General features: G+C 36.6%; 1 protein-coding gene across 2 annotated transcripts; it reads right to left on the bottom strand.

The window, feature by feature from the left end:
- Positions 1 to 2,609: 2,609 nt before the first annotated feature.
- Positions 2,610 to 16,344, bottom strand: LOC141435288 (antichymotrypsin-2-like). 2 transcript variants are annotated; one of them, XM_074097987.1, is made up of 8 exons: positions 16,262 to 16,344; positions 15,977 to 16,111; positions 12,954 to 13,157; positions 11,299 to 11,397; positions 9,412 to 9,555; positions 6,519 to 6,728; positions 5,213 to 5,354; positions 2,610 to 4,973 (listed from the first exon to the last, which is right to left on the bottom strand). In XM_074097987.1, exons 1-8 carry the CDS (start codon positions 16,313 to 16,315, stop codon positions 4,735 to 4,737), a joined length of 1,227 nt encoding a protein of 408 aa, XP_073954088.1. In that variant the 5' UTR covers positions 16,316 to 16,344; the 3' UTR covers positions 2,610 to 4,734. The 2 variants fall into 2 exon arrangements, with proteins under 2 accessions (XP_073954088.1, XP_073954089.1); XM_074097988.1 differs by lacking the exon at positions 6,519 to 6,728.
- Between the last annotated feature and the right edge of the window lie 637 nt (positions 16,345 to 16,981).

The raw sequence follows: 16,981 nt of genomic DNA on the forward strand, positions 1-16,981 counted from the left end.
ATGGTGTGCGGTTGTATTGCTCTGAAGATTAGCTCTGGCTGAGTTCAAAACGCGTCTGTGTAGTGCGGTAGTGGTTATAAAGCAAAGTAACGCCTAATTCAATAATGTATAACACAACGTATGTAATGTATGTGTAATGTGTAATACAGTCAGACTTATATCAAGGTCGAATTACTTATGTTACATTATATTATTTGAAACAGAAAAACGTTCAAGAGTAGCCTAGAACTTATAATTAAAAATTTATTGTAATACAAAGCAACAAGGATTATTTATTTCTTTTGCAGTATTAAATGATATTGTGACGGATAACTCACGTCTTAAATCGAGTTTAGCTTGACATGTTTCGGGCTATTTCGTAGCCCTTCTTCAAATGACACATGACATGACACGATGATGTTTTGTTGGAACTTTTTGGTGTTATGTAAACCTAGTTATAAAGCTTTGTTTCTTCTAGTTGTGACAAAGTCACTCATTATTCTTTTGCTTGTTCGAAATTATTATAGGTTTTCTACAAGTAGTAAAAAGCGCCATCTAGTATAAGGTGACGTTACTAAGAATGGCACGAGCTTGAATCTTCAAACGCAGCACTGAGCAGGAATAAAATTAGTGGTGCTCAACAAATAAAATTGTTGTCCAATTTTCCAACAGATGTCGCTGCCTTATATAAGTTGCTAGTCTTTACCCGCGGGTTTGCACGCATAAGTCATTAGATACAGTAGCTGAGTTGAAATCCCGAGATTTTACTAAACTCCCTTGAGAACTCCATCGTGGGCTTTATTGATGTTGCATTATATAACAATATTTACTGCCTAATTTCGTGACTCCATACCCAGTGGATAGGATTTCGAGATTTTATTCCTATCCCGTGGGGATATCGGTATAAAAAGTAGCCTTTTTGTTATTCCAGATATCCAGCTATCTACATAGCAAATTTCAGCCAAATGCGTTCATCCATTTTAGAGTGAAGGAGTAACAAACATACACACAAATACAACAGCAAATACTCACAAATTTTCGCATTTATCATATTAGTAGGATTATTTGAACTTTTGATCATTTTGAAACAATACTTGTTATAATTTTGAAATTTTTGTTAAGTTGGATACTTACTTAATAATGCATGTGCAGCAAAATCTAACCTCCTGCGAGCGGCCCACCATACAACAAAATATGACATCGAAATTTAAAACTTAATATCTCATGGATAAAGTTGAATTTATTTTTTTGTAAATTTGAATGATACAGAGAAAATGACACTTTATCCCTTTTTAAAAGATATAAGTTCTATTGCTAACAATATGTACAATATGTACTAGTATTATTACTTTGAACCCCAGGAGGTACTTAAATCAAGAAAAACACAGTGTTATACATGATGATATTAATTTATTAATTGATCAAGTTTTCTTCGTTTTAAATTTTAACAGTTTTTCAAGATAATTATCATAATTACTACTGGGTGCTTCCCACGAGATATAACTACAAAATATCGAATTTCATATTAATAACATTCAAAAGATATAATGAACGTTAGCTATAACAGGAAAAAGTATAATTTTTTAACGTATAACGCTTAAGTTAGGTATATAACGTTATTTTTATATAACTTCAATTTGTATAAGATTTATATGGACTAATTTCTTTTAACATAACATAACATACATTAGGTATATCACTCATGATATATAATAATATATATTGTGTAAATGTTAAATTATGTGGTGGCGAGCGAGCGAAACGAGCGAGTATGGCGAAACTGGGCAGAAGCGACTTGGATAGGTTATAGGTTAGGTCCCATTACAACTGATAGTAATAAAAACATTTTCTACGCAAATTAATACACATAATGCCACTCACATTTATATGTGTCGTACAGACTTAGCTATGATGCCAGATTGGTAGTGGAGATGCAAGATAAAAATATTATACTTCATTGATATAGACCTCAGCAAAGCCTCACTTCAATCAATCAGTTAATTATTATAATACACAGAATAATTACAATTTATATTTGGCCGATATCAAATTCAAGACACAGAATCGATTATCATAACACGAAATTTTAAGACAGCGTACCTAAAAGTTATTTTTTTAGCTTTGAGATTTAAATTGCAAATTTAACTAAGCTTTACACTTACTTTATATCTACGTTAAAACTTAGTAGGTAAGTACTCAATGAGGGCTATCGCGAATGAATTCGCCACTAGAGGCGCTAGTGTAGCGTGAGGTCTCCGAAATGTCAAATCTCATAGTTCTTGGGTGAGCTACGCGGGTTAATTTATAATTAGAATAATTTTGTGAATATTTTGCAATAGCTGAAATTAATTATGCCAAATATGCGTTCCGGGGCAATGAATGTCTGTGTTTTGAGACAGTTTTGTCTTTCGGAAACCTTTGTCCTCCCTTTTTTCCGAACAAAGCGGGGACTAAACAACACTGTGGCATGCTCGATATTTTTATGGTACGGTTTTAAGGTATATTAAATATGATTTTAATCTAACCTTTGTTTGTACGCCCGTGTACAAACAGACTTTGAAAGCCATACTTAAAAACCTCACGCAACAGTGCGCCATCTAGTGAGACAAAAAACGATAGCCCTCATTAAATCTAAATACGTTATTGGTAAAAAACATTTTTAATACAAACTTTTTTGCTGACTACATTTGCATACCAAATTTCAAGTCGAAATCATTAACCGTCTTGAATAGTTCCGTCCTGCGGAGACTATACTGCATGGCCGGACTACCGGGAAGTCACTACCAGATTATTGTTTTGTCACGCAATTTACACAAGTATGCCGAGTACTGAAAGTTGGTCAAATTTAACTTGCAAGATTTGACTACAGACAGACCGACAACGGGATAGATGAAACCTATATCGAAAATACAAACTGAAATATAGATGCACAGAAAAACCAGAAAAATAAGACCAGCGCTGGGAATCGAACCCAGGTCCTCGGCATTCCGTGCCGTGTGCTATACCGCTACACCAACTAGAATACTGATAACTGATACTGGGATAGGTGAAACTAAAAGCTTGTAAAAAGGCCCCCGTGTCATAGCTCCCACAGGCTAGTAGCATTGCTTTGTTGAAAAGCAATGGCAATTTGTTGAGAGAGATAGCTGCTAGTCATTAGGTCTTCGGTATTCTAGACGCTTTAGCACTTCTTTAGTTGTTTTTAATTAGATCGTATTATTGAAGCTCACACTGCGCACACAAATGTCTGGTTGACATGTGTTCCTGTTGTTTTAGTTCATTCGCAATGTCTTGAGCAAGCAATTTAAGATCAACCGCACCAGACTCAGTCAAATTATTTCTATCAGAAAGTATTTCAGCGTATTCACTGCCCTCATAGATGCCGATGAAGAGAGGAATCTGGCAAACAGTCAGAAGGTAGAGGAAAGGCCGATCTGCGACGAAGGTTTCCACGAGTTCCAAGGAAACTATTTGAATCTGTAACACTGAAATAAAACTAAATCCTGGAGAAATAGAAACTGGTATTTACTTACTTCAAAAAATTGTTGTTTCTTTAAAAAAAATATGGCTCTATACATTGGAGGTCAATTTTGCCAGTGACTAGTAGTTTTTGCCGTCGTACGGTAAAAAAAATCTAGAAAACGAAATATGAGAGGTAATGGTGGATGAGCGATGAACAGCAATCTTCTTCAAAATATTAAATCTATTAATGTGATAAAATTTAAATAAGTCATTTTTTTTTTAAGTTGACATTTTCAGTCGTATTTCGTTCCTATGCGTGTTAACTTTTTAAGGTTTTTGACATTTTCCTGTATTTTTTTTTAATGTCGACTTAAAAGCTTAGTACTAAATTAAATTTAAATACGTTTCTGGTAAAAAAATCATTTAATTTAATCGCTTCTATTAAGAAGCGTTTTTTGCTGATCACTTTTTGACGACTTTTCTTGCATTGTTACCTAAACTAATTTTAATTTCAAGTCGATGCCATTAACCGTGTTGATTAGTTCTGTCCTGTGGAGACAATTCTGTCCAGACTACCTACTTATAATAATTATTACTGTACTTTTATGCAATTTACAGAAGTATGCCAAATTTCAAGTCAATCCGACTACTGGAAGTTCGTCGAATTTAACTTGCAAAATTTGACTACAGACAGACAATAGGACAGATGAAACTAAATAAAAGCTTGTAAAAAGACTCCCGTGGCATAGCTCCCACAGGCTAGTAGCATTGCTTTGTTGAAACGCGATGGAAATTTGTTGAGAGAGAGCTGCTAGCCGTTTGGTTTGCAGTATTATAGGCGCTTCCGCACTTCTTTACTTGTTTTTAACCCCCGATGCAAAAAGAGGGGTGTTATAACTTTGACCGCTATGTGGATCTGTGCGACTGTGTGTCTGTCTGTCTGTCTGTGGCACATTTTTAAATTACTTAGCCCTTGGCTACTACTTATATGACTTGGGTACTACACTATAGTGAAATTGCTTATCATTAAAGTATAAAACTTTATCATTTTTCACAATAACATTACAAGTATGCCGCAGTCGGATCGTATAATCCGCCGTATTAGATTACGGCTAGCCGTTTTCAAAAACAGGGCCGTTTTGAAATGCGGCGGTTCAACGATTAGCCGGACTGAATGCGGCTGTATGAAAATCCTCCGGAATGTATTCGGTGCAATACGTTCTTCGACACGGCTAGCCGTAATGTAATACAGAGTCATTAGCCGGCGCTTTGACAGTTTTTAGTTCTTTGACTCTAAATCGACGGAGCTCCGAGCGGAGCTCTCTGGTTTAACACCTCACTAAGCCTTTTAAGAAGGGCCATATCATACTCAGTCAAATCATTTCTTTCAGAAGGTACTTCAGCATATTCACTGCCCTCATAGATGCCAATGAAGAGCGGAATCGTGCGAGCAGTCAGCAGGTAGAGGAAAGGATGACTGGCCTCGAAGCGTTTTATCGATCTTGCACAACAAGGTATTTGCACGTTTGACGCTGGAATTATAGTAGTAGTAGTTAAACAAGGAATTCATTCATTTATTTAAGAATCTGAGACTTGTTTGTGGAGTTGATCTAGTACGTGAGGGAAAAAGCAGAGGAGGACCTCCAGGTGTTTGTCTTCTGTCAATTAGACTAAGATCTGAATTAGGTTAAGTCGTTACTTCTCGGCCAGAAAAAGTTCTTATGCTCTTTTTGTGTTTCTAGAATATTCTTGAGTATTGCAATGTGCTTACTTGTGCTAGCAGTTGCTTCGGTGCCGTTCTCATCTACTATGATCAAGGCTTTCTGGATCGCATCAGACACGAACAGCTTCTCGTTTGACTTCAACATGTTGATGTCTGCTTTCTTGTCATCAAATATGGTTTTGACTCCCAGCTGAAATGATATCATAATATTTTTGGTTAAATTAATTAATTAAATTTCGCACAAATTGAAAGACTATAGAAGAGACATTATTAAAAATAAAATGAACCTCGATTTAGTAATAAGCTTAGTTTAGTAGTATTATGTAAGGTGATGTCAATTTAATACCAGATTTAACGACTAAGTGCCAATAAAATTATATTTGACCGGATAACTCACGTCTTAAATTGAGTTTAGCTCTAGATGTTTCGAGCTAATTCTTAGCCCTTCTTCTTAGGAGCTACGTGACTCGGTGGTTGCTGTAACACGCGCACTGCGCGCCACCGCTCTGCTCCCGCGAGCTAAACTCGATTTAAGACGTGAGTTATCCGGTAGAATCTAATCTATCTAATACATTTAAACGAGCAATTCTTGTATATATCGGAATATCTAAAAACTGGGGAACATCTGAATCCGATCCAGTCATTTTTGTGGGCAGATTTCTGGGTTGCAGGACAGAATTGAAACAAGTTTGTTAGATGAAAATAAACTTCGCTATTTACACTTTTCAGTGGTCACAGTACAAAATAGTATTGAAAATTATTCGGTAAAATTAGAGAAACGTTTTAAAACGGTTTTAAATCAATCACATCACAGAAACTTAATGAAAACTCATTTAACTTTCATGAAACGCAGATCAATTCCCGAGGTTACCAATTCGACATTCGACCTTCCATCTTTTTCCGAACTGACAGTTGACAATCGGTTTCCCGCCAATAACCTCAGACTCTGACAGCGCACCGCGCACGGCAACGCTGGCGTTTCGTATGTGCTATAATACCAATCTTTAGTAATTTTTATATGGCGATGACCAATATTCATTATTCAAAATATTAACGCTTGTTACCGAGTTTTAGCCCGAGCAAAGCTCGGTCGCCCAGGTACTATAATTTAATATGAGTGAGTCTCACGGTACTTTCATGTTAAAAAATAAGTGCAAATTATTATATTTTTCTTTTTGGATTGCAAAATGGACCAATTGATATACATTATTGACCAGAGCGATATTTCTATTATTAATGATTGCTTCTCTCAACTGATAAGATCAGTACTTAGTATGTATTTTATGATATCGATGCCTAAAGACAATCTTTATAAAATCAATAACAAAAAATATAGCAAAAAATTAAATTGAACCTTGGGCAGCAGAGTTTTCAAATCTATTGTGGTTTCCACCCTGAACTTTGGGATCGAGACGACAAGCTTAGTACTCTTCATGGTTTCTATGTCAGCCATAATGTTGTGTCCTGAAGCCAGCTTCTCCAGCACGGATTTTAGGCCTTCGACTTCGTCTGGCAACACGATGATCATGCTAGCGTCAGATTCCTTGTACTTCAGCTGAAGCAGCTGAAAATTTTGTGCAGTGAGGATAGGCAGCACCAGTAGCTGCACCCACACGCTCCTAACAGCACCGGCAACAGGGACGTTACCAGCGCTGCTTATCCTCATGGCAGCCAAATGATCTGTGTGAGCATCTGTAATAAATCAGGCTAAAGCCTTACCAGCCTTATTCATAAAAAATCCTTAATTGAGGTTTGATCGGTCTGTTACTTAGCAGACTGATTAAGCTTGTTAGACAGTTGGCAAGAAGTACGAGTATGATGAATAAACGCTTGCTAGCAGTCTGCTAGTTGTTGAGCTGCTGATAGACGGATTAGACGCGTTATGTTGGCCATCTTGACAAATCAAAGACAAAAAATGGCCTCATCGATAATTTAAAAAAAAATTGACAGCAGTAACAGCAAATTAGCAGGAAAAAGAATAAAAAGCGAGATGTTTGTTTTCCCGCCATTTCCGATCCTCATGTTTATGTTGTATCTAAGTGCAAAAAGCCGTATTTTTTTCATATTTATTGTTAGTAAAGTAGCAGTAATAAATACCTAATTTAGAGGATTTTTAAATACAAATTCCTGAAAATAAATTTTCCTTTCACTAAAAATATCTTCGGTATGGTTTTTTGCTCTTGTCAAAGCCAGCTGTTCAAACTTGTGGCGGCCATTTTGTGACTTAGCAGGGAGATAAAGGAGAGTCTACGGTCCTGTAACTTTAGCAGAGCCTTGATCGACTGATTAGCGCAAACAGACGTTTATGAATCATGTTTTTTAGCATCGGGCCTTCAAGGAGCCTTCAAGGAGGCTCTAACTTTTTATGAATAAGGCTGTTAGAGGATACGCTAGCTAACTTGATTTGTATTTGTACGGAGCAGGTGAAAGCCTATTGAAAAATAGTATAAGCAACGCTGAATGAACGCGTCCCTAGTCCCTAGTGCCCGCGCCCTAAAAGTTACATTGAATTGACCCAAAACTAAACCGAAGATATCTCAGATTTACACGTTTGTTTTTTTTTTTGTTTTTTGTTTTGGATTTCACGGGATGACCGTAAAAGTAACAAATTTGGAGTTTAAATTAAAAATACAAAAACACTCCGAAACCAATCATAATTTGATTGCTATATAGCGACATCTCTTGTCCGGGTGAGCAGTTAGTTCCGAAGGAATATTGAAGACTATCTATGAGAGCTAAAACATAGATGTCGCTAGTGTCGCTGCTTAAGTGGCTAAATAAGAAAAAAGCAAGCTGAGATATGTGGTTCATAGGAGAAATTTGTGTCTAAAACCTGTCCAGTGGTGGTGTGGGGGTATAGCACGCAGCACGGAATGCTGAGGACCTGGGTTTGATTTCCAGCGCTGGTCTCTTTTTCTGTGCATCCATGTTTCAGTTTGTATATGACCGCAATAGTACCTAGCAAATTTGGAGTTGAACTAAAAAATACAAAATGACTCCAAAACCAATCATAGTCAAATTTTTGCTCAGAAATTTATGAATTTGACTGTAGTAAGAATATCAAATTTACAAGGAAAGTTATAACGGCTCAATTTTCTTGAGAATTATTAGTAGTTTAAAAATAAATAGCAGCTAAGGTATAAAATATACCTAAACTTGTAAGGTTCTGTACAGAATACGAAATCCTTAGAAAAATGTTAGGTACTTGATTTTTTTCGTAATGGCTACCATTGCCAAGAAAAAAGCTATTTTTCCAAAACAAAATATTACATATTACAATTCTCTTAATTATTAAATCCAGGAAAAAAATAGAATAATACATTTTTTTTTTACATTAGAATAAATGTTTTATTAATTAAAAATTATTACTAAAAGTAAAATAAAACTATCTAAAATTGGTTATTCGTTGATAAGTTAGTTAAGTAGGTACCGAACTCTAAACATTTTAAGAGATTAATATATTATGAAATCCACCGATCATTAAAAAAAAATAGATAAACTCTATCGTCGTGTTCAGGTGATGATGAATAGAATGAGGGTACTTCCGTTTCGCCGTCAGGATGCGTTCATAACGTAGGTACTTGAGTGAGAGCTTCAATAAGAACTTCTTTTGGAATACAGGTGTTTTATTTCACCAGCCGATAATAATTAAATTACAAAACCAATCAGAGTATGTACAGAGCTAATCCACAGACGAACTGACAGGTGTTGTCGTCCCTACAGTCCGAAGTAGAAGGACACTCCGAGTCGGAGCCCGTTCAGGTGCACCGCAACCGGTAGTTACGTCACACTCCGTGTGCCGCCATCTCTATATTTCAATTATTTGCAATACTCAATTGACAATCCTTTATGGCTTGATTATTGTTATCCACGACATACATGATATTTACGTCCAGTGGACCGTAAAAAAATGGAAATGTATAAAGTCGCTTAAGGTCAAAATTATAATATCATTCTGAAATATTTTTACAAATATATTTTGGGCAAGGATCCAAGTTACTGACATAGATGCTACATACATTTCAGGTCGAGTAACCATGAAGCTTTTGGATTCCGAAATGAAGTTTATTACTTACTGGTCCTGTGTATAAATTACTGTTCGCCTATCTTTGAGTTTTCCTTTCCAGTTTAGGTTAGCTTCAAAAGATCCCTTTTAGGGATAAGTTCGCCTTTGTACTCTTTTTGTTTTGTTGTTTCCTTTTTGTATTATTTTGTGTTTTATGTAGAATATTTACATACATCATTACCTCAGCTTTTAATTCTTGACTGGTTCCATAGTTGAAATACTCCTCGGGTGATGATATCATAGGAACGTGAATTTTGGTGGTCTTGTTTACTAGGAACGAACTGTTTCCTAACGCCGCCACTTTAAATTTATTGACCCAGAGACCCTGAAACCGTTTTAATTACATAATTTAATAATTTCATAACATGGCTGAATTGTTCGAAAACAAATAAGTAGCTATGGATAACTAACAAACAAATACACCAAAAAAGTAAGCATAAGGATCTACCAGTCTACTCTTTTCAAGATTAGAGTCAGTAGACTTGAGCAAGCTTCCTTTGGTCTCATCCGCATTTTTTATCAAGTGAGAAAGAGATCATCAATTAAGCCGTGGTGGCCTAGTGGTTTGACCTATCGCCTCTCAAGCAGAGGGTCGTGGGTTCAAACCCCGGCTCGCACCTCTGAGTTTTTCGAAATTCATGTGCGGAATTAAATTTGAAATTTACCCCGAGCTTTGCGGTGAAGGAAAACATCGTGAGGAAACCTGCACAAACCTGCGAAGCAATTCAATGGTGCGTGTGAAGTTCCCAATCCGCACTGGACCCGCGTGGGAACTACGGCACAAGCCCTCTTGTTCTGAGAGGAGGCCTGTGCCCAGCAGTGGGACGTGTATAGGCTGGGATGATGATGATGAGAAAGAGATCATCAATTGCATAATTGGATAAGTGTATCATGTGGTCACCATGGCTCTTGTACAGAATTTCTTAATACGAGTAATCACTAAAAGCTTAGCATGTAAAAAATCTCTATATTTAAGGTTTTTGTTTCATAAGACCTTCTCCGTTCCTTCGTGGATAAAAAGTCTTAACATGAACTCCTGGCCGACTTACTCACAAACGTCCAAACCAAACTCTTGGATTGAAAAAGCTGCACTTTTACATTGTAATTCCCTTTGATATGTATATTGATTGACGAGCAGATGGCCTAGTGGTTAGAGAACCCGAAGCTTGAGGTCCCGGGTTCGATTCCCGTGTCGGGGCAGATATTTGTATGAAAAATACGAATGTTTGTTCTCGGGTCTTGGGTGTTTAATATGTATTTTAAGTATGTATCTATATCTATATAATTATATTTATCCGTTGCTTAGTACCCATAACACAAGCTTTGCTAAGCTTACTTTGGGACTAGGTCAATTGGTGTGAATTGTCCCGTGATATTTATTTATTTATTTATTGATCAAGAATCCATATTCTTTTCCCCATGAGAATTTCGCTAAATAAATGCCTAAGTCCATACTTAGGCTATCTATTACCTGACTATGAAGCTTGAGGTCCCGGGTTCGATTCCCGGCCGGGGCAGATATTTGTATGAATAATACGAATGTTTGTTCTCGGGTCTTAGATGTTTAATATGTATTTAAGTATGTATTTGTATATATAAGTATGTTTATCCGTTGCCTATAGTATCCATAGTACAAGCTTTGCTTAGTTTGGGACTAGGTCAATTGGTGTCAAGTGTCCCATGATATTTATTTATTTTATTTATTTAATTATTACTACTTTTCTTGATGTGAGTGATGTTAAAAATTGTATACTCGTATTTTACTTGGCTGTAATTTAGCATCTGTTGTTTAAGGTAGGTATCTCGTGCGTTGAAACTTTCGGCTGCGCTCAAATTGTAGCGTTTAAGGAATGGGCGTTTTAAAAAAAAAGTGTAAGTACTTTGTCTTTCAAAATGTATTTAATTTTTTCATACAAATTTTGTGACGACCATACCTGTATGAAAAAAAAGGTGTAATTTTTGTTAAAAAAAAACATTTTTTTTCTAAAATAGTAAAAAAAGGAAAAATTAGGTACACTTTTTTGTGAAAATGCCCGCATACAGACAAACTAAGAGATAGTGTTCTTACCTGAAAGTAGATGGCGTTGACCAACAGTATACGCGTGTTTTCCGTAAACATGTCAGGTGACACTATATTTGTGATCTTGTTATTCGTATTTTGTGCCACCTGGTGACAAAGAATTTTAGGTGTGGTTCACGTCTTTCATTTGAATATCTGAAGATTGAGGTTGAAATAGGGAAATCAAGAGCATTTTTTGTCAAATTATCTTTCTTGTGTGACGAACCGGATTGTGGAAGTATTTTTATACTTATATCTTAAAAAATACGAAGATATGAATGTTTCAAATTGTCAATCAGACAGAGATCTACATGAACTAAACCCGGATTTTTAATCCCACTGAAAAAAAGTAAACAAAGTTTCGTCATTGTCAAAGTGACATTTCAGGGGATTTCAAGGTATGGGCCCGCTAGAAATATTACTTATATAAAGTTCTGTTGTTGCCATGGTTTTTCTATTTTCGATAAAAGAGCCGTTTTTACGGGAGACAACTTACAAGTCGTCTTTTGACCGAGAAGTACTCGGACCGGAGTCCATCCTTTCATCTAAAAATAAACGAAAAACAACGGAAAACGTAACAATGAACAACTTAACTAGAATAGAAATATAACAACAATTTCTACAGTAAAAAAATAACAGAACAAGAGTCACTGGAAAACGATTACGAATTCAGTCTCGAATGTTAGTGCATTGAGTGACGTCTCGCGTCAAGCGGCCCAAAGCTTAAAAACCCGGGTGTAATACCAGGACAAAAAATAAATATGCATACGAAAACAGTACTCTCTTGGAAATTAATATATCAAAGCGTAGTAAATGCCAAAGTAAAGATTTCCATCAGTAAATTAAAATATTTTATCTTGATTAAGAAATACAGTTTTTTAATGGGAAGTCGATTTCTGGCAAATGTGAAAAGAATAAAATATCTTGAATTCTGCAAATGTTTTTTGATAACGGCAACACCTTTGTTTACATTTTTTCCGTGGGATTAAAAATCCGAGTTTACTTTGTCACAAACCGCGAGGACCGTAGAAAATCCATAATAAATCACATATCTCTAGAAAGATATAAAGTGCATTATTCATTATTCTTCAACAGATATTGATATATTTTTTACATAATAAATTCGTTTTGTACCTATCACTTCAAGTTAAATGTTTAATTCAATAAAATTAGTTTTCCATGAGTATTCTCTATTAAAGTGCGACTCGAATAGCCGGCTGCCAGCAAGTTTCTGATCGACTTGACTCTTTGACGCTGCGTAGAGATGTAGCTTCACTGTGCATCCTCTATCGCATGTACAACGGGGAGTGCTCCGAGGAGTTATTCGGGTTGATCCCTGCCGCATCCTTTCGCCACCGACCTACGCGACAACACTTCCATCCTCACCATTTAGACGGTTGGCGGTCCTCTACTGTGCGTTTTTCCAGAAATTTCCTGCCTCGCACAGCAAAACTCTGGAATGAACTATAGCCTGCGGTATTCCCGGACCGATATGACCTTCAAGTTTTCAAGAAAAGAGCGTACTCCTACCTTAAAGGCCGGCAACGCACTTGTGTGTGTCCATGGGCGACGGTAATCGCTTACCATCAGGCAATCCGCCTGCTCGTATAAAAAAAAAGTGCAGTTCATTCAGTTATAGTTACCTACATTACGGCTTGTCTTACCCAATTATTAATAGTTTTAGCAGCAGCTTCTTTATTATCGAAATCTAGCTGTTCCAAGCTTGCTTGGAATATTTTTTTAGCGTCCTCCTTTATACCAGGCTTCAGTTCTCCACCCTCCTTCAAGTAAACTTTGTTGGCTAGATTTAAAGTAGTGCCTTTGATACCTTTTAGGGTTGACGTTAGGTATTTGTACGATGAGCGTATCTATAAAAAAAGAAAGTGATTAATTTTTATTCGAGTCCACTCCCTTCGTTAGTAGTAACCTTATAATATTATATTTATTTAGAAAATATTTCCTAAGACTGTATATAGAAAAAAAATATTCCATTATAAATCACCATTATAAATCTCAGCAAGAAAATTAATGCGCGTTGCGTTGCGTGCGTTTGGATACGTAAACAAACAACATGCATGCTTGCTTGCTCGTACTCTTACTTATTTTTAACCGACGAAAAATAACGAAGGAGGTTCTCAAGTCGACGTGTATACCTGTAACTGTGTGTCACTTACACTAAGGGTACTGAATATATAAGGGTACAGAGCAGAAGTGACTTGGATAGTTCAAATCTCAATTTGTATGGAAACACGAACGTCGCAAACGTTCCGCTAGAGGCGCTGTTCGTGTTTCTATTCAAAATCAGATGTTAACGCGAACGCGATCGAGACGTATTTTGTAACCGAAAACTTACACTAAGGGTACTGAACCGTCTTGCTCGCTCGCTTCGCTCGTTCGCACAAATCAAATTGAAGTAAAACTTTGCTCGCACAAATCAAATTGGCCAAATGTTATTGGGCAATTTGTTATTTGCCTAAGCCAATCATTTGCTACATAATTATTTGCCAAATAAAAGTGTGATGAAGTAAAATTTTGCAATATAAAAATGTTGCGAAATAAGAAAAATGCGAAGTAAAGTTAAGCCAACGAGTAGTTTGCCAATAGAAACTTTGGCGAAAGTTTGGTTGCTAAGTGAAATTTGACGAAACATATTTCGCCGAAAAGGCAGTACACCAGAACGTCCACAGAGGGCAGTCTTGAAGACACTGCAATACACTGCAACATTGCCTATGCAAAGAGACAACTCGCCGCTACATGATGTAGAATTTATAAACACTTTTTATATCCAAATTAAACAAATTCGAATGTAAAAACAAAATAATGACCTCGCTGAAAAAAAATAATTACTTAGAAACTGAAAATATCCTAATAGTATGACATCACCCAATTCGTGTCTTGTCGTTCGCTAATTTCAACTCCCACACTCTTACACACACCAACACACACATGCATGCACGCACTCACACACATACACACACACAAACACACACACACACACACGCACACACACACACACACACACACACACACACACACACACACGCACGCACACACACACACACACACACACACACACACACACACACACACACATACACACACACGCACGCATGCACGCGCGTTCACACACACACATATTTTTTTTCTCTTGTTTTATACATTATATATTTTATTTATTTATTTTTTCTCTTTCAAATAATTATATCTGACCTTCATAACACAGGTTATCCTAGCATGAAGGGCAGAGGTCTTAGCCGATGGCCGAAGCCCAGTTATCTTTTTGTGAAATATTCAACTTTAAAGTGCAAATTTTCATTAAAATCGAGCTTCCCCCCTCTAAAATCTTAACTTTTGGATGAAAAAATTAAATAAAATCAGGATGGTAGTAAGTATATCCAATTTACAAGTAAAATTATAACGGCTAAGATTGCTTGAGAAGATATTAGTAGTTTAAGAGTAAATAGCAGCCTAAGGTATACCTAAACCTAAACTTGGAAGATTCCGTACACAATACGTAATACTTTAGAAAAATATTAGGTACTTACTTTATTTTTTCGTAATGGCAACGGAACCTTATGTTGGGCGTGTCCGACACGCTCTTGGTCGGTTTTTTATCTTTTAGGCCAACTCTATTGATCTATATAAACTTCCAGAGTTAAAGAATTAAATCATTAAACTGGTGCCAGCGTCGAGCGTTCCATACGTTTTGTCATTAACTCATTACTTAACGTTGGGTTAACTTTAAAAGATAACTCTGAGTTAATGCTAACACTAAGCCGCATTAACCCGCCTAGTCTTCATCTATGGCGGGCTGACGCGAACAACAAGCAAAAGGAAGTATATTATTATTAATGAAACTATTAATAAAAACTTCTTATTTACCAGTTGTAGGATTCGAAACGTCTCCAAGCGTTTGCGGCTTGGCTAGACAACAGGTCGCCAAGTCTAAGTATACAGTATAAGTACTATAGACACGTAATTCATTGATTGATGCGCACACCGGTTTCTGACCCATTTCTACGCACAATGTGACTTTTACGCGTACCTAATACATAGGAACGATGATTAGGGCCAAGTTAATTATACTAGTCTTTACCAGTGGCTTTATTCACGCAACCCGGTAGATCCGGCAGTCGTGATTTTACTAAAATCAAGATCTTTATTTACATTCAAAAGTCAAACGTCAAAATATCTTTATTCAATTTAGGCTATAACAAGCACTTATGAATGTCAAAAAAAATCTACCACCGGTTCGGAAAACCTTCTATGACAAACACTGATGGAAAAGTTTGTCTATAGACCGAGTGGTTAAAATTTCGAGATTTTACATAGATCCCGTGGGAATATCTGAATAAATGTAGCCTTCAGCTTTTCCGAATTCGTAGAGTCAATTTTCCGTGAAGAAGTACGGTCAGCAAAATAAGTGGTCTATCAATTTTTAAACAAGTTTCTATCAAATGAATATGTAGGTACTTAGCTAAAGTCGAACTTTCAAGCTGACGGACACTGTTTTATGACATACAGAATATCAACTTTGGGGTGGTAGACCACATATTTGGCTGATGGTACAAACACGCACGCATACGCTCACAAAATGATTTCATAATAGGGTGCTAACAAAGTGGCACCAAAATCGTCGTCATCTTCGTCTGAGTCACGGACAAAAATGGGTTTCTAAATACTTTACGGCTTTATCATCAGTCACGTCCAGCAGCAGCAGCAGCTCTTCGCGGGTCTGGTTCTTGCAGCCGAGCGCCAGCAGCGCCAACACCATCTCAGCAGACAGCGGCGAACATATTGAAGTCTTGTTTGTTCCCAATTCCTGGAAAAGGATAGCGAATCAAAAACAATTCCCCCATTTCTTAACGGCGCTGTATGCAAAAATAAATGCCAGTTCTCTGGGTCACTGGCTAGATGTACTCGTAAACAGTAGTATTGACCGCTCGTGACCGATAAAAGTGAAATGACTCACATTGCAAAACTTGGCAGCAAAATTTGCCACGGAATAAGATACTTTTCGCTTCATGTCTAGACAGAAACTGGCTCTGTACGAGCCTGGCTCCCTTTGATATACTTGAGCAGGAAAATTCGTGGATGGTGGTTACGTCATTCGCCAAAACAAAGCCAAAGCTTTAGTGTAACTTTAGGTTGTGAAGGCTGATTTGCCAGCGTATTTTCCCTTATTTAAAAACGCGGGAGGAAAAATCTAATGAACGGCACTAAGTATATTACAACTAAAATTTTATTAAGATCGAATACTCATATGAATTTGACCTATATATACTATAATACATGTTAAGCCTTTTTGATAGTCATACAAAAAACCGGCCAAGAGGTTCCGTAGCCATTACGAAAAAATTAAGTAATATTTTCTAAGGATTTCGTATTTTATTAGGCTGCTATTTACTCTTAAACTACTAATAATTCTCAAGCAAACTTAGCCGTTATAGTTTTCCTTGAAAGTTTGATTCAGTTTACTACCATCCTGATTTTTTTCTAATTTTTCCACCCACTGGTTTAGATTTTAGAGAGGGGGGTCGCTCGATTTTCATGAAAATTTGCACTTTAAAGTTGAATATTTCGCAAACAAATCACTGAATCGAAAAATCGTCTTAGCAAACCCCTAAGACCTATCCAACGATACCTCACACTATAGTGTTGGATGAGAAAAAAAAACACCCCCACTTTTTTA

The sequence above is a fragment of the Choristoneura fumiferana genome, chromosome 14 (genome assembly GCF_025370935.1).
Source record: "Choristoneura fumiferana chromosome 14, NRCan_CFum_1, whole genome shotgun sequence".
Lineage (NCBI taxonomy): Eukaryota > Metazoa > Arthropoda > Insecta > Lepidoptera > Tortricidae > Choristoneura > Choristoneura fumiferana.